The following is a 23,557-nucleotide window of genomic DNA, read 5'->3' as shown; positions in this document are numbered from 1 at the left end:
ATTAAATAAATACCTAATTAGAACCTTCTATGAAATAACTAATGTGTGCAACTAATAATTTTAAGTTATAAAGTTAAGTAAGATCAAACTGAGAAAGTACCCTGAAAAGAAGGAGTATTTATCTTCTCCAGTTACACAGATTCTGCTATTTACAATGTCTGATGAAAGAATGGCAATTGGATTAAATTTGAAATTATTCCTATCCTCTTAAGCATTTTGCCAATAAAATAATTTGAAGTTAATTGTATTGATCTCGAGTGTACTGTCCCGTACTGAATTTACAATTATTGTGTAGAAAAATGCTTAAGAGAATACGAAAATTGACATTTTAAGCCAAATTTCAAGATCATTCATCGGCCATTGTAAATAGCAGAATTGGGGCCCTGCGAAGAGTTCAAAGTACCTACTAAAGAAGTCAGGAGCTGCGACTCCACAGGTACGGTTTCAGTGTCCATGTTACCGGTCGTGTGGACAGCTGAGAAAGGACTGCTTACTTTTAGAGGTTGAAATTGCTCAGGTTGATAGTTTCAGGAACACAGTCGCTTCTTATGGACACTGGTAACTGCATTTAGTAAGACTAAAGGGAGACCCAAACATAACTACTAGGATCAGAAAAAAGATAACTATATCACGAGTAATTTAGTGTATAAATTTGAAAATCGTGTGTATGTTTACTGAATACTTGAATTCGTGTATGAATCTTAGGATTTTCTCGTAAAACCTAGGACTTCCCAGTTATAATGACAAGCGTCAGAATCTATCTAAGATCATCGCTTCTTTTAGCTTTTACCAACATTTAATTGGAAATTCTTATGTTTTGTCTCACAGAGTAAATGTTGAAATCAAAGTGTAAAATATTAGTATGTATCTGTAGACCAAAAAAACTAATCAGCATTCTCCAAAAACTCTTATGTTTATTGTACATCCAGGTCTAGGACATATTTTTATTAGTCTGAAGCTGCCTGAGTTTCGTGCTTTTAAGTGACTAAAAAGGTACTTAATCGGAGAAACTTAAAGATGCTGCAGTTTTAGTACTCATTAGGTAGTCAGGCCATTGTGCCGCTAACAAGAGTGACACTAATCGTAGCCACATTTAAGTTGCGGTTGTTTGACTGATAGAAGGAGTCCGATGTGGTCCAAGCAAATAGGTGCGACTCATGTCAGATTCAGTAGAGAACATTAGTGTACGTCCCATGCGAGGACTGAACCCGCAATCGCGCCCGGTGGTGACCTATAGAAACTCGTCTAAAATTGCAATAATTATGTCGCATAACTGTAAATAAGTCCTGTACAACAGAGAAAATTATTAAAATATTTTTAACACAGATTTTTTACGTCGATACTTAGGTTAAGAGATATAAATTCACTAATTTCACAAACACAATTACAGTTTTAGTTGTATTTGTAGTCTCGATATACTCTATCTATTTAAATATCTTTGCTTAAAATTGTGTCTGTTGAAAGCAAACGGCAAAAAAGTCAGGAAAAAAGTGTATTTCTAAAAATGACTCCCGCATTTAATCCTAGTATCGCGGGGTATCATCACAAACATTCAAGTCACATACAAAGACACAGAGGTCTACCCAGAAAAAGTATTCTTGGAACATACAAGCTCTTGTCCCACGCGGGGATCGTATCCGCGACATGTCGCACACTCCGCTATCTGTAGAGTCTATTGTAAGATAAGAGATCACTAATCTGTCAATCTTTTGGGGTATGCGATATTTTCTGCAACGAACTAATTCGTTAAATTAGCGCTGAAGCTAAATCTGTGTACATCGAATTACTAAGTTTCTACCTTTCGGCTGCATAAGTGTCAGTGCTGCATTAGGGCTGTGTTTACAACTCTCATAGGAAGAAGGAATAATGAAACATTGATTAAGATGTGCTTTTGCTCACTCTTTATTACGCTTGTTAATATATAAAAACATAATATAAATTATTTTGTAAAATATCACCACTGATGTTTGCAAACAACGTGGCCGCGAGCTCCGCTCTGTGCCACCGTAGCGCGCGCCAGCCCCGGACCTGACCCCTGGTCACACGCATCTGTCACCAGCTTGGGTTTTGTACATTTATACGTTAACGGAAACGCATGAAATTACATTTATTCCAACTTTTGCATCATAAAAGTGAATTAAAAATGTTAAATCTAAATTCTTTCATTTCATATTCCGTTAACATTAGCGTGTCTTTCCCACTCTCCAATTACTTATAAGCAATTACCTAACCCCTTAGAAAACCCATACAAAAATGTCCACTATTCACATTATTTCTCTTAATATTTAATCAGAGAGTGACGAAGACAGCTGTTTGGATCAGGCCCGAGTTACAATACTTAGGCGATGTTACAACCGGTTCCACGCTCGCTACAAAAAGTGTGTGACACTTGACAGAAATGAATTCAAAAACATTCATTTCTACAAATTAATCTTGATAATAATCATGTAAAAATATGTAATTTGTATATTGTCGAGTGGCGTTATCGAATGTAATTATATGATTGACATGTAATGAGGCTGATGGCAGTTCGCGACCAGCCGAGATCGACATTCGACGCGGCCGAGCGGAGCCGGGGCTCACAGGGACCGATAACAACGTCACTAACGTAACTATAGCAGAAATAAAAAATAACACAATTAAAAAAGAGAAGTCGTTAACAATAGATCGGGCGCCGCCATACAATTTGTTATACCTAGTACATCTAAATTTGCACTTAAACTACGTCACTTAACACTATGTACATACAATATCTTTATCCAAGCGATTTTAAAAAAGTCTTAGTACTTTTTATCATATTAATTTGAAAATTTGTTAAATGTCTTTATCGTTAAATTCACTGAATCCACTCGCACCACATATCTTTATTATGTTTAATTTTTTTTTCGTTTTCGGTTTATAACACAATACAAGTAACAGAATGTTTAGCCCCGCTAACAACTACTAACATAAGTATACAGCTAGAGTACAACCGACATAACTTGTACGTCGACGAGGCGCGTGTCCGCTCGCTCGTCTTCATATCAATTGACATTATAAACTGGTAAAATATAAACGTTAATCTATGAAGGAATCACGTTATGTGGCGGGCGCTCCGCGGGCCTCGCCGGGGCCGGGGCCGGGGCCGGGGCCGCGCCGGGGCCGGGCCGCCAGCCTGGGCCGCGCCGGGGCCCGCGGCCGCGCCGCGTGTCATTCGCAATTCGAGATCAAAAACTCGAGGCGATATACATTGTCACACCTCTAATACCGAGGCGGGGGCGGCCCGTAGCGCCCGCGCCCGCCCGCTTTCAGTCCATTGAAATATCATTACAATACCATTTTATCACAATAGACAAATTAAAGTAATGTTGGGCACAGCGTAACGCTTGCGATGGCCTCGTATATACTTGTAGTTTCGTTGATATCATTAACTAAAATATGCATTAAAAATCCCGCGTTTTGACAATCTAGTCGAGTATCAAACTGATGGATAAAAACACAGTATTCAAAACGAGTAAATTCTTCGAAAAACAGTGTCGGCGCGCATTGTGGCCGCCTTATAGTATCGTAAGTTTGTACTTTGATCATTATTAGAGTGCAATTTACAAAGGAACTGGATGTTAGCGACGCCGCGCAGCCATGCCCACTGCCCACTGCCCAGCGGTGGGCGAGCGGCTCAGTGAATTCAACCACTAAACTGTAGAGTAGTCGCGGTGCTGGTGAGGGGTGACGGAAGCAGTTCCGCCGCAGCACTCGCCGCAGTCGGCATGGCTCGGCGACGTCGAGTTTGATACGAAACGGTAAGTGCAGGATTCTCAGTATGAGAAACGGACCGGACCCTACGTACGTCGCACGGCTCGGACACTAGGATGCGGATATCGATAGGAGTATACAAAGAACATGAAATGTTGTTATTGCGCTAACAGGAGTTGATTACAGACAGTTACACTAACACTGAGTCCCGGCGCAGCGGCGGCGCGCGCGGCGGCATCACCAGCAGAACACGGACAGCTCGCCGCCGTGCGCGCCGCCCACCGCGCGCCACGACCGCACGCCGCCGCCGCCCACCTTCAGCTGCAACAACACACGCACTACGTCACAAACAGAAACTGGGGATTAGGGAATTGTGTTCCAGTTTCATACTACAGATCTGGATAGATCTCAACATATCCGTCGTCCTATTGCAGATTCATATTTCTTAGATTAATATCTCAGAGTCTACCAGAATATTACATAACAAATATTGAAATACAGGCATTGAATTTAAATCAAGCAATTATTCGTTATTTACGGGTCGCTAATATTTAAGAAGGCCTTATAATAATGGTACACCATACATGTAACTTGACAGAACAGCAAAGTATTAGAGTACGTATATAAAATAATAACGAACACGATCATTAAACTTAAGAAAAACTGTATTTTCGTAAGTAATTTGTGCGACGCGAAAGCATTGCCGGCACGATCCTTTCCCTATACGGTCACGTTTGAGCGATGAAACGATCTCGCCTGGACTCATAAGAACACACCTTTGAATCGAAACATTTTCTTATTACTTGGTAGTGCACGATAAAAAGCGTAATGCGCCCAGTTTTCATTCCACGTCTCGCCATATAGGGGGGGCGGCGGTGTCGGGCCGGTCTGCGCGCGCAAGGAATGTCGTTCATTGATGCGACGAACGGGGACACTCAATGAGTCGGGATCGGCCCCATTGAGAGTGCGGCCACGGACTTGCCCCACACGACACACCATACGCACATTACGAGGACTATTACTTTAATTTAACCTGCATCACGTTTGTTACCCTTAGTTCAAATAGCATTTTATTAAAATTCCATAGCCGATGTCACAGGCATGTATACCCTATAATGTGTGCGTATTGATTAATTATAATATAGGTAAACGTGTGGCTATGAGTCCCTAAGCAGCACATTCATGTATGTTGATTGCATTTCAACGACGTAAATTAATTTGTGCTCTAACTTCTAAGAGAAAAACGATACTATTACGAACTTCCAATACAAAGAACCTTAGAATTGCTTTCCTGAAGGATATTATGAAACTGAATCCTGAAGAGCGTACGTGTTGGAGTTCAATATTATCCTATAAATTAACAATTAAAGGACCTTCGAGAGGCCATGTCCTTTCTAATATATAATTATAACCCGGCTGTGGTTAATGCCCAGTGGCGGTCAAGACCTGTCAAATACAATTCGTGTGTGACATAATAATCAATAACAATGCCCTACGCCGTCTGTCAAGTGGTGCATGTGCAAATAAATTGTTATAATAGACTTCTAAATAATGACCAGTGACCGGCTGTTCTGTGAGGAAACTGATACGTAAAAGAAGTTGAAATAACAGTGGTCGTCCAAAATCACCTCACCTCTTATGAATCTGTTCAGACATTGTAAACATGCATATAATATAATGTTTATAACCGGGAATGTTGGCCAGCGATATTATTATGATATAACAGGGTGTTGGTATGTATGGTAAACTGACTAGAGATCAGCCTGCGCCCGCATGTGCGGGGTCATCGACCCACTACACGATAAGGGCTTGATAACATATTACTAAAGGTGCAACCATGAGCCCAACTGCATGAGTGAGCGTATGTACGGCACGTCGAACTGATAACCGGGACACGTTTTAATAAGATCAGGCTTTGATTATTATCTGAGTGAGGGCTGGAATATAAGACACATAATATTGTGCAGTAGATGAAAACAAAGGCATCGTACTAACAGCGGTAAAGACTGTGTGATTGTGAGCTATTCTCAGTGCGACCAGATTTAGACCAGGGCTAATCGTACAAACGTGGTAAACGATTTTCCACGAAGTCATGTCGTGCAGATTTCCAGAATTAAATCTATATTTCTTAGAATTTTGTTGCAAATAGTCACGATTTCTAAGGATGGATATCCCTATGGTAAATTAAATTTCGCCCGCGGCCGCTTCTCACCGCTACTAATATATTTATTTAATACAATAAATATGCTTAAAAGATGATGTGTTGTGTGCAGATGAGATGTGTATGTGATCGTTCGTAATTCGATGCAAAGGGTAGTCATCAATAATTCATAGAGGATTCGCTGCCATCATTCAGAAATGAATGTTGACCATTTTAGAAGTTAAAGATCAAATATTGATCAAAGTGCTACATCTATAAAGTATGAAGTGAAGTGTACTTAGAAAATTATTACAAAGAGAATGAGCGGAAACGTATTGGGAATGTTATGCTAACACCGAGCACGCAGTACTTACTAAAATAACTTCTGACAAGCTATTGATCCTATGAACAATTGTTTTAACATAACATCAGTCGTCTACTTCCTAAAGATACGCAATGCTTGGCGACCACGAATTTACTATTAACTTCCTAACTTAAGATATATTATGATGGTAGGTGCCCGATTACAAAACGCGTGCATGTAGTAGTTACTTTTAAAAAGAAACGCTCAGTTTTTTTTAAAGTCATAATGTGAATGTTGTCTATGAAGTTTTCGTCACCTCAGTGAGGGGTAAACAAACGCGCCTGGCTATCGACAGTTTGCTAAACAAGTCGTTGATAGGAGCGTGAGAACGCGCCGAGCCACCGGGGGCGCAACATGTGCGCGCATTATGCCGCGCCATGTGCCGGACACTAGGCCCCGCGATACCCATACTCTGATGAATTTCATCAAAATACAGAGATGCAATTCAATCAATAACTCGATTTCTGGCTTAGCTGCTACTTTATTTTATTGTAATTTTTCGTGCACAATAGCCTACATGACCCACTGTTCACACTACATTGTGAACAATAAACCTTCCAGTCTTTTGTAGCTCTTGGTTTCTTGAGTGAACTCTATTAGGTAATACAATAAATTCCGTTATGAGTCGAGTCCAGAGCAAAAATCGTTTGAAATCATTGCTAATTCAATAATAACAACTATTTATTTTTTCATGATAAAGGTAAAGCCGATACCGAGGTAGTCAGACTAATCATGTTCACCGCATTTATTACGACAATACGACGGCAGCAGAAATAAAACACTTGTTTACGTATTGCCATCAAGTATCAACTAGCAGCACCAAGCAGAGCAGTATTTTACTATTAGCAAGAATAAAGTAAGATAATAGTAATGTTTACCACAAGAACTGAAACATTATATCAGTATGTATGTTGATATTGTGACAAAATAACATCGTTTAAAAGAAATTTAAGAATGGCAACAGAACCGGTAGTATTCTTCGTGTCGTGGTAAGATTGCGGCGACTTGTTTTTAAGTGCTGAAAAATTGCAATGCTCAGTGAATTTGAGCAGTAAGTCTGTAATGAACCTTACAAGCTAATATTAGTTAAATCATTACTCTCTCTCTCTCTCTCTCTCTTAGCCGAGGACGTTATTTTATTTCCTCCTCAACTCCCACTTGACTTTATTAAATATTCGTAGTAAAATGCACGAGAGATCCCCGTCTTATGTCAAGAGCTATGAAAAATTAACTTTTTATATTTTCTTTGTAATTTATTTGAAGCAGTAAAAAAATGAATTTAAACTTGTTGAGAGAGTTGGATACGAGGCTACGTTTTATGGTACCTTAAAAATACTCTTTATTTGTAGCAGCCGTGCTATTTTTTGCGACGTATAGTATTTTCTAACTAATTAATACTTCAGGACTAGGCTTCTTAAACATTGATAAGGCGTAAATTTTAGTCATTAAGTGAAGTCATTTCGTACTAGTGTTAAGGTAGATTCGTTCGGCTTACAAAAACATCGTTAAGTGAGAGTACAGTTGGCAGCAGATTGCAGCGCCACGAGGATTACTCCCAGAGGTCGGGGGCCTCTCTCCTCTTATTATGATTATTGTGTTCATGGTGTATTACTGTTCCCGAGTTAAGTAGAAAGGTCGCGGTTTTGGTCGGTCGGCAGTTAGCCTGCGAATGAACAGCACTACATGGTCAGGACCATGAGATTAAGGATTAGATATTTCTCTTGTATCTTAAGCCAATAAGGCAAAAGCTCAAAAATACTATTTATATTGGTCAAAGACATAAATGGCGATCTGGCGTCGTGTTACGATCGCCGATTGGCCACCCATCGCGGTTCGACAATTACTGCCGCTAATCACGGTAACCATGACCAAAACAATCTGGAACTACTGTTAACCACTACCAGTTTTTCGAGCAGAACTAACCAACAGCACCGGAGTGTGACTAAACGGTAACTATCTGTTATTAGCCTCATATCTTTAATATGCGTCCAAAATTAGTTAGGGCAATGTTTTGGTAGGTTTGTTAATAGCTACGTATCTGTACATCGCGTTGCTTAGGAAGTGGTTCAGCTCAGTTCAATATTCATTGTCTTTTGACTTGAACATAGCCCACTTGAGAATGTTCTAGCTAGAGTCACCAAAACCATACAATTCCAATCCAGGGTATTGTCATGGAATATCACAACACTGTAACTAATTCTACACTGGGTTTACAAGTGGATGAGCGTCGATAAATGGCGACATGATGAGGCCCAGCATCTTTCGTCAACTGGATCTGGAAGATAACGAAACGGACGAAGATGTTTAGATTTTGGTAGATGATTGTGGTTATCGGGCAGTCAGTTGTTACCTGTTGCATCTTATCGAAATCAAGTGCAGGACGGTGGCGGCGCGGCGGCGGCAGCGGCAGGCGGCGGCGGCGCGGGGACAGCGGCGCGCGCTCGGCCGCCGCGCGCCCCCCGCCCGCCGCGCCCCCGCTGCCCGCGCACGAGCACACCGCGCCCGCGCGCCGCGGCTTCAGGGCCTCCAGCGGCGGCGACGTGCGGAACCGCACCGGAGTCTCCACCTGCAAATACCGACGCGCACGTTCAATACAACGTCACACATAGGACAACGAGAGCGTTCGAAGAATAGACTTTTTTGAAAAAGAAGGAATTATACACCAATCAGCAACTAATTATACCCTTGCATCTGTAAGGTAGGGCAAAGATAGCTTTATAAAAAAACAGAGTCAATAAAAGAAAGTAGTTTGAATGCAAACAAGCGTTAGTGCACACACGAAGATGCCTCTAGTGGTGATGGAGTATTAGCATGGGCTACCTTAGTGTCGTCATCGTCAGAAGAGGGCGCCCTGGCCGCGAGCTCGTCGGTGTCAGGGTCGAGGTAGGGCTGCGCCGGCCACTTGCGCTTCTCGGGCGCGGCGGGCGGCGGGGAGGAGGCCCCGCGGCGCCGCGACTCAGCCGCGCCCGCGCCCGCGCCCGCTTCCGCGCCCGCTCCCGCCCCGCTCGGCGCGCCGTTGATCACCTGCACCGCCGCACCATCAGACCATCACACCCTATCTCGCGCCTCTTCGCTAGTAGAGTGCTCCATCCTTATGGATACTAGATGTCAGTCGTGGAACGTCGAGGGTGGACTATGCGCTTATACTCAAAATTTACGTAACGCCGATATTTTAATAGAAATGGCTTCTGCGTAAATCACGTCAAATCAGTCAAAAGACAAAAAACCGCACCGTTTTTGTGAAGATCGTGGATAGCGGCCCAAGACATGAACCCAACCGCAGTTACCGGCAAGACTAGCGGTGGATAGTTCCGGTGTCAGTTATCCATCTACTATTCTCCGTTAAACTACATCAAGACTACCTAGCATCTAAATTTAAAAATGCAGATTGAAAGTTATAGGTTTGAATAAATAATTGTCAAAGTTCATAAAGCCTGAGAAATGTTGTTTTAAAGTAATATAATTTAGTTTATTTAACTCAAGTTACAAGTTACGAAAAGTTTGAACAAAAGAAAAAAGCAAAACAATACTGAAACTTAAACAAAAGAGCAACACTTTTATTATAATTTCACATCTAACGAAATAACTAAAAGTTCAGTCTAAAAAAACCTTTGAATGAAGTCAAACTCACGAACTCACATTAACGGCATTATACCAATGTTTTGTGAGGCACCAGTCATCTACTCGACTCTACATGACACTAGGGTATCACGAGCTCAGACAGACATTAAATTATAACACTGCCAACGATATAGAATATAGGTGCGAAAATGGAAGATCCCTTACGCCAGATCGACGCCGCCACTGTCTCGCCTTTGCACATCGTCTCACCTCAAAGAGAGCGTTCGACTACACAAAATTCAGTTTCAACTCCACTTGAGACACAGGAGAAGCTGAGCGAGCCTTCTGCATAACTATGAAATAATCCATGAACGTGTGCATCATAAGTGTTGCTTGAAGCGCCGAGCTGCTGCCGAGCTCCTCGGTGCTACGTGACGGTACTAAGCCGCTTCGTAGCTTCGTACCTCGCGAGAGAAACAATGCAGGAATGACTTTACGCATTTAATATTATCACACGACGTTTTTCTTTCTTTAGAAAGCCATTTCCGTTTCCTTTTTGCAATTAAAAAAGTGCTGAGACAAAAGAATTTCTAATTTCAAGCCAAGCGCAAGATAAACAAATGTTATGCAGGCGGCAGACGGAAAAAATGAATAAAACCTCGCGGATTGTTTTGTCTTGTAACTGGAAAAAAGAAACGAGCGTCAGCTGAAGACGAGGGACGTGTGCACTGTGTAGCTCGCGGTGCAACTCGCCAGCTCGCCACCAAAAAAATGGCAGCCGCCATTCGTATCGATCCACAATTTCGCGCGCTCCACATACTCGTTATAATTGAAAATAATTGTATTGACTTGATAACCTAATTTGTTTACGAACCATCAGAGCGGTAAATCTGGTCCGCTATGTAATTAGATGCTGGTCGCATCGCGCTGTTTAATTCTCCACGCACAATTAATACACTTGCATTTTTTTCTAAATAACTAGTCTTAATTATGTATATTCGTAACAAAATAAAGAAAGAGTGGTGACAATTCAATGAACCACGTTTCGTTCGAGGTCGGCGTTCAGTGCACAGACGTAGCTTGTATAGAAATGCGATGCAGAACTTAACATAGGACAAGTTGATGGCTCCATTATTCCGCGGAGCAGATAAACGGGCACAGTGTAGCTATAGACAGAGCTGCTGTCGCGGGCCTCTTCACCAACAATGGAAGACGATGGGCGAGCGACGCGCCGCGCGGCCGCCACAGCGACACGCTCTTGTGCTGCTCTGTTCACTACGCTGCTACTGTGCTCTGTACCAGCTAACTGCATTCACGAAAATAATATTCTCTGTATTTTATTTCATAAAAAGACTTAACTATTTTAATGACATAACAAAAAACGCCGGTGCAGATCTACAATGCACGAGTCAGATGGTAGCAAATTACATAATTTGCACGTATAGAAAAAGTGCAGTAAAAACATTCAAATTAGTAGATGGTATGACGAATTTTTTGCTCGTGCCAATTTTTGTTCGCTCGCCTCGTCGGAGGGCGTTCACCTGCTCTCCTAACTTTTTAATCTCTTCATGTCATATTATTGCAGTGCTTTAAATGATCTGTCTCGAAACTATCAAAAGAGTCGGGATGACGGGATGAAAGAGCAACGATGCTCTATGTAGTGTTCTATCGAATTCCAATTTGCCTGAAGGCTGAACCTCTAATATTACCAGATTTAAGAGTATTTTTATATATTTTTTTCTTTAGTAATTGTACATTTTCTGAATTGGAAGAGAATACAAATTAATTTTTTTAGCTTCCGACCGCCTTCCATTTCATCTTGCCTCTATGGCAGAAAATATTGAGGTACACGTCAAGAGTCTGCCTAATAGGCCCCGTGACGGCCACTAAGGGGGTGCGGAGGGGACACGAGGGGGTGGCGCGGGGTCGCGGGCCGGGTATGAGGTTGTCTACGTCTGTAATTTAGTTGCGGCGTGTCGTTGCAAATTAATGCGGCATGCGAAGTGCCGGACATCGACGCTGTGAGATAAGGCCCGAGCCACCCGCTTCTGTTGCGCCACTTACACAATTTTTAACTGACTAACATAAAATTTATTTAACATTTGACCAATTACGAATGCATAAGTAGGATTGGAAGTATTGCGGCTATTAACATTTTATTTTCTAAATACGTCCATGCAACTGAGCTGATGCTACTGTTCTCAATTTGAAATAAGAGTATAATATACAAGGTAGAAGTCGGACAGCGAGGCCATCAGCGAGGAGCCCAACAATTATTCTGCCGATCAATTATGACATCTACCTTCCAGCATTTGTTCCAAGGACTCGCTACACTTTATTTCATTTTTAGGTGGAGTAGTAAGATCCATAAGTCTTTAAGGTCCATAAGATAGAAGACAAGACTAATTTTATGTTACCGAAGTTTAGGCTGCCGATAGTTTTGTGCAAACTTGTTCGGAAAATAGAACACTGTCCTCGGATGAAGTACGATCAGGCGCGCCATCCAACCGGATCCTGCCATCGATTATAATATTCCGTGCATCCCGTTATAAAATTAAGTGCCCTATGATCACCATAATAAAATGAAATTGACTACAATATCCTGCCGGTTGTCGAGTATTTCACACAGTAAATATCCCTTTAAACATTTCACTACTCCTCTGAAACCGATAAGGAGACATGACAGCTTCCGTGTACATGGATCAATATTCTGAAAAGTGATTTCTGTCAGTTCATTTATTATGAGGTATAATTATAAAACCTAGTAACCTAGGTATACGGTAAAGCCACTAGTATTTCCCGAGGCACTTCGCTAGAGGTATAAAGATTTATGCCATTCCAGTGTTTAGACGTCAAACAGTAGATAATGACGTCGAGCCAAGATCTTGCTCTTCGTAGAAATCACTTTGATCTCACGCTTTGAAAGATCTTAGATAGTTTTATTTAGATTTTAATAACTCCACTACAAATTCACTATGAACAAAGTTGATTAAATTCTCCGCGCTCGACGTTTTATCCAGATTACTTGAAGATTTTGTTCTCAACATCAAACTGTAAGGTTGTAATTGCGAAAGTTTGTATCTTGCGTAATTGAATATTTTATGAATTCATCCCAAGAACGCTTCTGGTGTGTTGTAAAAATGTTCATCATAAAAACTACAAACCTCATGTCGACGGAGAACATTCACGGTCTGTTTAGTAGAGGAACATTTATATGTAAGTACATACCTACACGAACATAACAACTACCTATCCTTACCTTAGGGAAAATAATACATTACAAGTTTTGCACGACCTTAAAACTTTTCCTATAAACGAAAATTCGCCTCAATCTGTATTGCCCTGAATCCAAATGACTATTAGATTGTGTTTTACCATTCATGGCGATGTTGCGGAGCAAGGTCCGCTAACATCTTAACTGTAGGAGTAGAAGGTCGAAATTGAGATTAATTCTAAGCCTGATTACATTTATAGACTGTGCGTGAGACCTAGATCTCGGGGACAATTATTAAATCGATCCATACAAATGAAAATGTATTGAGTTTTTCGAGACACACGCCTTGATTACTGATGGCTGTTACGGCTTAGTTCATGGTTTATATGTATGCCATGTAATGTGAACATAAATTGTAACTAAGATCCCGATTTAATACAAAGAGCAACTCGACTGACATCTAGTTGGATAAAAATATTTTTTTATGATATCACGCTGACTCTTTAAAATGACACAATCACATGATACTGAAGCATCTGTTATAACAAAATATAATACATCAGATGCATGGAAAATTCTAGTATTCGAGCCATGACGCAGCATGCATGTGAGGTGGGGTCCACGGGATTGTTACCTCTAGTTCCTCCTCTGAGGAGTGGTGGTCGTAGAGGTGGTCGGGCTCAGGGTCGGGCAGCAGCCGCGGCGGCGTGGGGGCGCAGGCGCACGCCTCGCCACCCATACCTGCAGAACACACAGACATTATAAAAATGCCCATAAGATACAATAGGATCAACTAACTCAACCTTATTAATTAGTAACAGACAATTATTATTGTGAAAAGTTTTTCATCGCATCTCTTAAACTGTTATTCTATTGACCAATCAACAGTAATAAAGCTTGCAAGTTGCAACACAATGAATAAAGAATCACAAATAGACTACGAACGTAAATATGAATTACAACGATTCATATTTTCCTCCATTTAACATTACCTACCTAATTATAACTTTATCATATGCTTTGTAAGTCTATATTCATATTTTATTGTACTATTAATTCTCCCTATAATACACATGAGATATGGGTAATTAGGTGTGTCATTTATTTATTATATTCCTTTCATGACAGCGAATATTCTTCCATAATTCAAGTAAATAAAAGAGCGAATCAATTAACGTGGAAGTGTTAAAATTTAAATCAGTCTTCAGCCAGACTGTGCTCTAAAAACCAGTTACGAGACATATCTGTTTAGAATTAACCGTAATAACTTGGCTATAAATACAAAGGAAAGGAACAACGTAAGAGCGGCAAAGAAATCGCAAGAATAACGTGTTCTAGAGTTCAGAGGTTACGTGGCATCATGCCGTTAGTTTGAGCAGCTACAACACATCGCCTGTGTAGTCGTACGATGTGACACGATGATCGACGACTCCGATGCTTTTTCTGTACAGACTCTACCTCACGGTGAGGTTTTAAGATTTATCAAAGTTTGCAGTTTTTATTTAGAAGAAAGTAACCTGCCGTCTAACCCTGCCATTATATGTATAACCAAAATAGAGATTAGCTAGATTTTCAAACGATGTGACTTGACAACAGACGTAGCAAGCTTAGGCGAGCCGATATCGGGTTTACAGCTACACGTTGTGACAAGTCTGAGCCTGTCTCCACTCCAGGGTTTCGTGTGGTTTCGCCTACGACGCGACGCTCCCCGTACGAGTCTATTCACTGAGTCATAGCTGACTTAACATTAACAAGACTGTTTACAGTTCTAATAAGAACATGTTTTATTACGAACATGTAACATTAGAAGCTTTCTCTTCCAGATGGGCTTAAAGGATACCTTAGCATCGCTGGTTTGAATTCTGTGGCTTCTCGTTATCTTGGAACCTCAGTTGTACACAAAGACACTCATGAAAACATCGATGAGCTAGCAAAGTTTTTTTTCCATAAATTAAATGAAGTGCCTTTGTGAGTTAAAAAATATTTACATATTCAACAACATAGTCGACGACCTTGAGTTATTTTGAAATATCTACTCACATGTAAGTCAGACATAATTTATGAACGGATCGTAATCGCAGAGATCTCGATTGATTGCACATTACATAACAATACGGAGGAAGCTGAGCCACAGTCAGGCATGAGGTAGCGAGGACCGCAGCGGGGCAGGGCGGGGGGGGGGGGGATGCGAGGGGACACGCTCTTGAACTTGCAGCGAGCAGGCTGCACGGCGCCCATATACGTAGGTTCAACTATATACTTTACACAATATTGTTTTCTACTTATGGCAATTATTTTCTACTTATAAAAGAACTAATGCTGAAATTTGCTTTAATGATGAAAAAAACATTGCAGTTTAATAAATGCCCATATTGCCCTTACCCTTGTAGGTATATCAAAGTCCAAACCAATTTTAATAAGACATGAATCTGAAAACAGTAACTAAACAATTTTAGACAATCCCAATTAAACAATTCATTCTGTCATTAGGCCCGATGGGTCTACCACACTTTTCGGACTCGATTTAGGGACTACAGGTCAGAATTCGGAGTTTAGCATGTTCCCTATGTCGTATTGCTAGACTAGGCATGATCCAGCGAAGCAGGAAGAAACAAGGGAAGCGGATGAGAATCTCGATAAGGATGGGTGTTTGATCCTCTCAGTTAACCTCGAACTAAGATAAATGTGTTTGTTAAGGCCACATTCATCACTATAGTTGATTAGGGTCCGCTGGCGGCGTGACCCACCGGATCTCGATAGGGCGCGTCTTAACCCGGCCGTATTAGTTTCTGTGGACCTCTGTCTTCTTCTATGTATCCCTAAATTGTAACTCCATCTTTAGTTCATACACTTAATTATTGCTTTAAGGCGGATTGACTTATTTTTAATAACCAACAGATACTAGGAGAGTAACCGTTCCTTCTAGATGTTAGGCAAAAACCAAAACATGATGTGATGAGATTTCTAAAATCCGCAAAATAAACTTGAAATGTATATTGTTTATGTTGTCTTCACATTAAGTTTAATATAGTCAAAAAAATATCAATATTAAAGTAAGTAACGTTGTTGAATAATGGCGACTTGAATAAATATTCTAATATACAAACATAGGTATCATTGCGTTCAGATAAGTTTAAAATCAAAACACTCTCAGAACCAGTATAATGTTGTGATTTTTTGTGAAGCCATGTCTCACACACAAAGAGTGAGAGGCAACAATAGTAACGTAGGCAGTTAGCCATACTAAATACAAACAGGTTTGACTTGTTAAAAAAACGTGTTGCTTTGAATTAGCGCTCATGAGACTCGCTTGTTCACCTTCAATAAACATTTTAGGGTCTTACATCTTACATTTTGAACAGTAAACATAGTAACAATAGTAATTAAAAGAAAGATTATTTTACAACAAACCCAATTGCTTTAAAATATTAAATCAGATACAGCAGAAATGCTGTGCAAAACCAGCTAGCAAACTTGTCAGACTACCTTTTTAGATTTCAAATTAAAAGCCAAATAGAATTGTAACCGGTTATGCGACATGGAGTCACTAAACAAACACGCCTCGAACAGGTGACAGTCATTGAGACATTCTAATACGCACTGTTTTAGATACAAATACACTTTAACATTACCAATACCTGTGTTCTGGGAAACCTACAAACACGAGAGGTCTGCTGCATTGCGATACAGATGTTACAGAGAAATTATAGAGCGATATTTAGATGTCCTGGAAACTATCATATACTATAGATTTCAGTAATCATAAAATGAAGTAAAATCATTTTGTAGCGAAAGAAGAGCCAAAGACTAAGAAGTAACTAAGTAATTAAACGGTTGTTGATTATAGATTACGTACATTTAAGGAACATCTAACTAACAATTTTGACACACCAAAACAACTTGTCAAACTTAGTTGACGACTCTACTAATGGCAAGTTTGGTCAACAGGAACATGCACAGCCAGCGACCAAGTTTAAAAATAACGATAAAAATCGTTACAAAGGGATTATTTTCATCGGTGGGGTAGAACAAATTAAAATAGACGGCGGAATAAGTTTCTAATTTCGCTGGCGACCGTCCGGGGGATATACATAAACGCGACCGGGGTTGCTGCTGTCAGAGGCGTCGAGCTAGCTAATCGAAAACAGACCTAGATTTAGGAGGAATTTATTTATGAGTCGATATAAGTAAACGAGTAAGTTGTTCTGTAAATTATGAACAATTACTCGTGTCGGCGACGGGTGCGACGCGAACTGAAAGCCACGACGTGAAGTCAACGTACTAGTCTGTAGCATACAAAGTGGAGCTCAGGTCCGCCTCGACAGAGGGCAACAACACACGTGTGCCACAATACTGTTCCGCACGTGAATAATTGAAAGGAACAAGAGCCATGCCTGACGCACCGATCTCGCTCTCCACTTATCTTACATCTCCAAAGGTTGAGTCCATCCATCAAACGAGAGTGTGGTCCTAACCCAACGGGCTACGGTTCAAAATTGTAGGGGCAGTGATACGAGCCGGACTAACTTATAGCGGTCGGCTCGATCAAGATTCAATGCGCCGTTGACGCGGGCGAGTCACGAAACGTCAAACTGTTGTTTTGTGTCCGTACGTTAGCGAGAGCCGGGACTTTAGATATGGAACCTAACGCGGCCTGTTTGCGGGATGCTAGCATTCCGGTCACACGCACCTCTTCATCTAATTGTTATTTTCGCACGAGTTTTAAAGTCATCTGAGACATTAATTACTCATGTATTACTCTATAGGGTTATGCCACAGATTTTGATTCATCATCCTAAAAAACGGGTCATTCGCGTAATTTACATCATGCCCCCTACCCTACCAGTCACTTATATAAACTTTTAAGGAATTAGCGTTTAGCTAAACGTTACAAAACATATTGTATGTATTTGCGTAAAAATCTATCAGCTAGTATCAGTGTCAATAGCAATTACCATAGTAATTAATAAGTAATCTGGACAAATCATCATCATCATCATCAAATCAAAAGAAAAATCATCTATTCCATATTATGTTGATATGGAATAGATGATTTTTCACTAAATTTCAGAAAATTGAAAACGATTATATGATGACTTGAAGGGTTACTTTGCGAATAGTTACTTTTTCGTAAAAAAAATCTGTTAGCTAATAATACAAACAACCATAAAATAAACATTGAGCTTGGATCCAACAGAATAATGGTCAATGTCAAAGTTAAACTGTTACTTTACTCTTGTTTTCGCCCGAGTTGGCAACATCTTTTTTCTTAAAAACAATCTACAAAATTCAAATTATTTTTTACAAAATTTTACTGTGTAATATAATTAGAATATAGTTAACATGACATCTGTCAAAACTTGACATATTGTGACATTAGGTAACTCGTAAAAATATCGTAAGTGTTAGATTTTAGAATAAATTTATCGTCAATGCCTCCTACAAGCAAACCCTTTGATAATTAAAATAATAGCAGTATCTGATGTTGAGTGGTCACCGTCCGGGATGCAAATACGGTGTCTCGAAGTGATAGGAGCGGGCGCGGAGCGTGCGCGTGGGCAGCCTCACGCGCATGCGCACCGGCCACGTAATAGCTACACGGTATACGGCATGCTCAATGCGAAGCGACGTTAATAAACATCAGTTTGTATTGTTCAGCTGCCGTGTTTGGAAAGCCTATGTGCCTTGAATATTGCTGTAAAATTTATCTAATGATGTAAAAAACAGACACTCTGAGTCTTGAACAGCCGGCATAACTTTGCATAAGTAAGTAATACTTAAGATTACCGGCGATAAGAACACCAAAATGATAACATTGACAGACAGAATGGCGGTACTTTGTCGTTTAATACACTTAACGTTTTACTCACACCTGAGTAATCAAAGTCTGATATTTCGGTTGTCTCACGATTTCCAAGCTTTGAATGCCTATTCTTAGTCGGATATCACACGCCAAGTGTGTATAACATTAATGAAATATGAACGCCTAACATGATAGATCCCAATGTCAACCCAATCCTTATTACTTACTGAAGACAGTTTAAATTAAAATTCTGCCAAGATTATCAATCGTGTGTACATAGTTTAAAAATATCCCGACGAGCGTACGGCGGCCGGTCAAGTTCAAGGTACCGGCATAAAAACAATATGCGGCCATTAGCGAAATAAAATGGCGACGATTTATCATCAGCGGTTACTGATGTATTAGAAATGTTCATTTTAAGGTCGCCAAATATTAAATATGTGCTTGTATTTAATGCTTCATGATAAGACTAGCTTTATTATTTTGCAAGATGTGTGTTTGCCTCAAATACTTTTCCCGTGTTTTTTTTTTTTTGTCAGCAAACACTAACGGCAGTACAAAGTGCGTATTCAATCATTTATATTTACTACGCTACCAGGGATCGCATTACAAAAGTCATTTAATTCCAATCAATGTATCCACTTTGTTTCAATTAGTGTAGCATCCTTGTCAATTACATACAACTTAGTAAGATTTGCATAGAAATCTGAATGCTGGCATGCTGGCGGTGTCGCGTCTACATATTCGCATTTACACGATACAGATTCGGATATTGGTAATAAGGATTCCGTCACGGTCATTAAAACTGTTCTTTTTCCTATCTCTGGCATCCATGTATTGATTTTAAAGTGCAATTAGTAAATAACTTAAGTTGAGAAAATACAATCGGACAATGTTATTTAAATTATACAATTGACTAGTGCTTTTGAATTTTAAAATTAAAGATATCCTCTTTAATTTTGAAACCTCTATTGCAGAGGATAATGAGCTTTAAAGATTGTAAATTTCACGCGAGTCATTTTAATCGGTTCTTTTCAGTGGTATTCCAGAAGTTTCGCCAGTTCGCGACTCCAGCTGGCATCGTTCTCAGAAGCTACGTACGATGCAATTGTGTGAGTACGTGCCATTTTGTATGAAGCCATAATGAGTTAGACGTGGCATAAGCCGCGGCTATAACGCTCGCCACTATGCTAATGTGGAGACCACAATGCGTACGTGAGGCGCATGCGTCCACGCGGCCACGTCGTTACGGACCTTGATAAACATTACACGAGAATGTAATCAATTTAATGTAACAATAAGAATTTTAAATCTGTATTGACGATTTAGCCATAACAGCTGCAGAACTAAGTCCTCATGGTGGCCTAAAAGTTTTCGAGTAAAAACAATGATTTTATGATACTTTTACATATTCTATTTCCAATTTCAACTGAATTTTCCGGCGAAAATTTTAGTTTCATGGAAACCTCAATAACATGTATTTCAACGAATTCCGAAAACTGTAATTACCATTGTCTCATGCACCCATTACCTATGTCTTAACCATTACAATATTAATGATATATGCAAGGGTGGTCTTGGATCACGGAGCACTGGTGTGATTTCATAAACATACGTAACTCATTAGTTATCACATTAAACCATTCCGACAAGGGATATAAATTGTGCGTGACGTCACTGATGATTTACCGCTGGGCCGACTGTACTGAGAACATTCGGTGCACTGCCCAGGTTCTATCTCTTATGGAGCTGATGTAGTAATAGCTCCCAATTTTTTCCCCTGAAGAACTACTATATGTGATGGAATTTATTCGGTTCTCGGATTCTTTTATGTTTACTCCTTTGTTTATAAATCAATATTTTTTCGCCTGCACAAAAACAGTTTTACATCTATCTTAACATCAGATGCACACAAAATGAAGAGAGTAGATCATGTGTGTGACATATTTGACGGGTATTCACATCACAAATAAACTCCATTCTAATGTTTTGTTTAAATGATGTCGGGCGCTCACCCAATGCCCAGCGCTGGACTATAGCCAACGGCATGGCTATACTGCAACCTAGTATCGATAACATCTCATTTGTCGCTCTTTATAAAGTCAGACGTATGAATTATTTTATTGTCTCTAATGGCTCTGTTTCAATACGTGCATAAACAAAACATGCAATAGATTTGGAACATGTCATTTAAAAAACTAAAAAACTGTAATTTATTGATGGCCCATTTAAATAAAGATGCCTCTTATTCGTAAATGAAGACTGTGTTTGGTAGAAGCAGATTACAGATCACTTTGCGTGGTGGCAAGGAACCATAAACACTTAAAAAGTAACATCTCCAAAAAGCGACTTGATCAAGTTTCGGCCGCTACAGCTTAATTATAAACCTGTTCGTGTGTACCCAACTAATGTATACTGGAAACGTGTCGAATAAACACCCTATGTTTGCTCACCCACTTGACATGAGAGCGTGAACGTCGAACTAGCTCCGAAACTAGCAAACCAGTTCCAAGTTTAGCTATACATTGAGGTTTCCGCAGCGCGTTAGGAGTATATGGGTTGATTATGCGAAAAAAACAAGCGATGTATCGTGATTTTCTACTTTCAACGTACCGGCTGCCTAGAAGGCAGAATAGAAGTAACTGGTGCGATATTATTATATGGGCTGCCTCCCGGTTATGGCTACGATTGCCTTTGTGGATACATAATAAGTGTGTGCGTCGGTAGACTAGTGGGCGCATGTATAATTACGGTATAAAGTTGAACGCTCACCTTGGCCGCGGCCCGAGCAAGGCCAAGGTCGTTAAAGCGTCCCCCCCCCCAACACCCCGCCAGCTCCCCCTCGCCTCTCTCCACTCCTCAGCGCGTTGCACGCGCACGCGATTTTTTGCACAGTGATGTAATCTGCAATTCGGCGCGAGCGCAACATGGCCGACCGTCACGCTCAGATAAACAATTCTTACGCCGAACTTTTTGAACTCCTAATTCAGATATTAACACGAACGCATTTCAAAACGATTAATACATATTACAAATACATCATTTAGAACAAATTTCATTGTCACTGGGGTAAAAACGAAGTAAATAGGAGAAACGTAGTAACGTGTCGCCCACATAAATAACCTGCAGCTGAGTTGGTCCGAACGGACACTAGACGTGTATCTGCTTAATGAAACGCGTGACGTTCATATTGTCTCAAAACAACCGCTAGCGGGAACACGGACTCCACATACATTTGTAGCATGCTATGCTTGCCAGTAAGGCTTTGATATTTTCAGTTTTTAAATCAAAGTAATAGCAGACTCGATCGATAACATTTCTGCAATATAAAATCTTGTAAGTTCTGAATATAAAACAGGAGTTCCCCTGTCTCTTATTTGCGTTTTCTTTTAGCAAAATTTTACTTTCTTCCCAGGCCTTAAATTGATTTTTGTCGGTATATTTGCTGTGATATATGTTTATATATATACATATGTTATATGTGCTATACTTTAAATGAGAATAAGCAATTAGCTTGTCGGCTTTGTGCAGTCAAGTCTGTGCGAAATCACGTAAAGTTGACCACAAGACGCACCACAACCGCAGCCGCTCAGTGTGCGTTACACACGCGATTTAATCTCACTGCGTCTACAAGATGCCTAGCTCAGCTAATCTGACGCGAGTTGTTGAAACAAGTTCTATATTAGACTTTTTGGATACCAGGCTGTCTTCATATGGATCATATGACAATGCAGCAATAGAAGCTCAGTCATAGCCATTTTTTTATGTTTTTTCTCTTCCGCAACAAATCTGCTCAATAGATTTAAACTCTCTGTCACATTCTTAACGCGATCATTGTTAATCTATTCTTTATTAGCTATAAATTGGTCACTCATCCATCAGGTGTCACCGACACGACATTGCGTTGAACATTCTTTGGAAGGTAGGGTGATCAAACATGGACGATTGAAATGTTTTTTTTTTATGGTTTATTCTACTTAGTGTCATTGATATAATTAGAAGAATGTGTATGAGGAGGAAATAATCATAGAAGTGACAAAAGCTCCAATCTCCACTGAACTATTTGGTCCCGGCAAAGAAGATTAAGTACACATGGTATCTTATAAACCATATATATATCTTTATTTCATGGGTAATAGTAATCAACAGGCAACCCTAGTTATTTCCGTATGATGTCTGGGTGCAGTCGAGTCGCCTTCCTGTGCTCCCTGCCAAATTACAGGATCACTTTAGGAGATAGATAGCTGCTATACTCGGCTCAAACTCTAATCAATGCAGCAATGTATCGAAGTCACTACTAAGACTACACACTAGATTGTGATTTTGTAGTTTTAAGAAATTCGATAGTTGCATAGTTCAGTAGTTTATTATTATTTAAATTGACCATAAATTATTGATAGTATTTTTCCTCTCTTCTCATTCAAATATACTCAAGTTGAATTGGTTCCGACTTCGACTGTAATCTGTTACACCAAAGACAAGGTATGAAAAAGCGTCATCCTTCTTTACAGGTTTATGAATGTGGGTTTGTGAGCCACTAATTGGTGTGGCATTAGAACCGCAGCTGTGACTTCACAGTCCGTGGTAGGGGGCGACGGGTCGTAATTGTGTGTCGATCACACTGAATCATTACATTGATTGCTATGGCAAGGTGCATCGGAACCTCCGGCCAAATATAATGACGATTTGAAATGATCATAAATAAGTGGGTGACGGTGCGTTACATAAATAATGTAAGATTGT

The 23,557-nt window shown here is 40.1% G+C and overlaps 1 protein-coding gene across 1 annotated transcript in view; it reads right to left on the bottom strand.

The window, feature by feature from the left end:
* Positions 1-3,373: 3,373 nt before the first annotated feature.
* LOC113497511 (formin-like protein 18) overlaps positions 3,374-23,557 on the bottom strand; it is a gene marked incomplete at its 5' end in the record, with an annotated part of 39,618 nt that continues 19,434 nt past the window's right edge. Inside the window, 4 exons of the mRNA XM_026877087.1 lie at positions 3,374-4,053; positions 8,587-8,802; positions 9,057-9,260; positions 13,646-13,752. Of these exons, the coding sequence (XP_026732888.1) occupies positions 3,970-4,053; positions 8,587-8,802; positions 9,057-9,260; positions 13,646-13,752 (611 nt within the window). The remainder of the gene's footprint in view (positions 4,054-8,586; positions 8,803-9,056; positions 9,261-13,645; positions 13,753-23,557) is intronic.

The sequence above is a fragment of the Trichoplusia ni genome, chromosome 9, assembly GCF_003590095.1.
Source record: "Trichoplusia ni isolate ovarian cell line Hi5 chromosome 9, tn1, whole genome shotgun sequence".
Lineage (NCBI taxonomy): Eukaryota > Metazoa > Arthropoda > Insecta > Lepidoptera > Noctuidae > Trichoplusia > Trichoplusia ni.
Note: the sequence above shows the minus strand (reverse complement) of the source record. Positions and strands in the feature narration are given on the sequence as shown.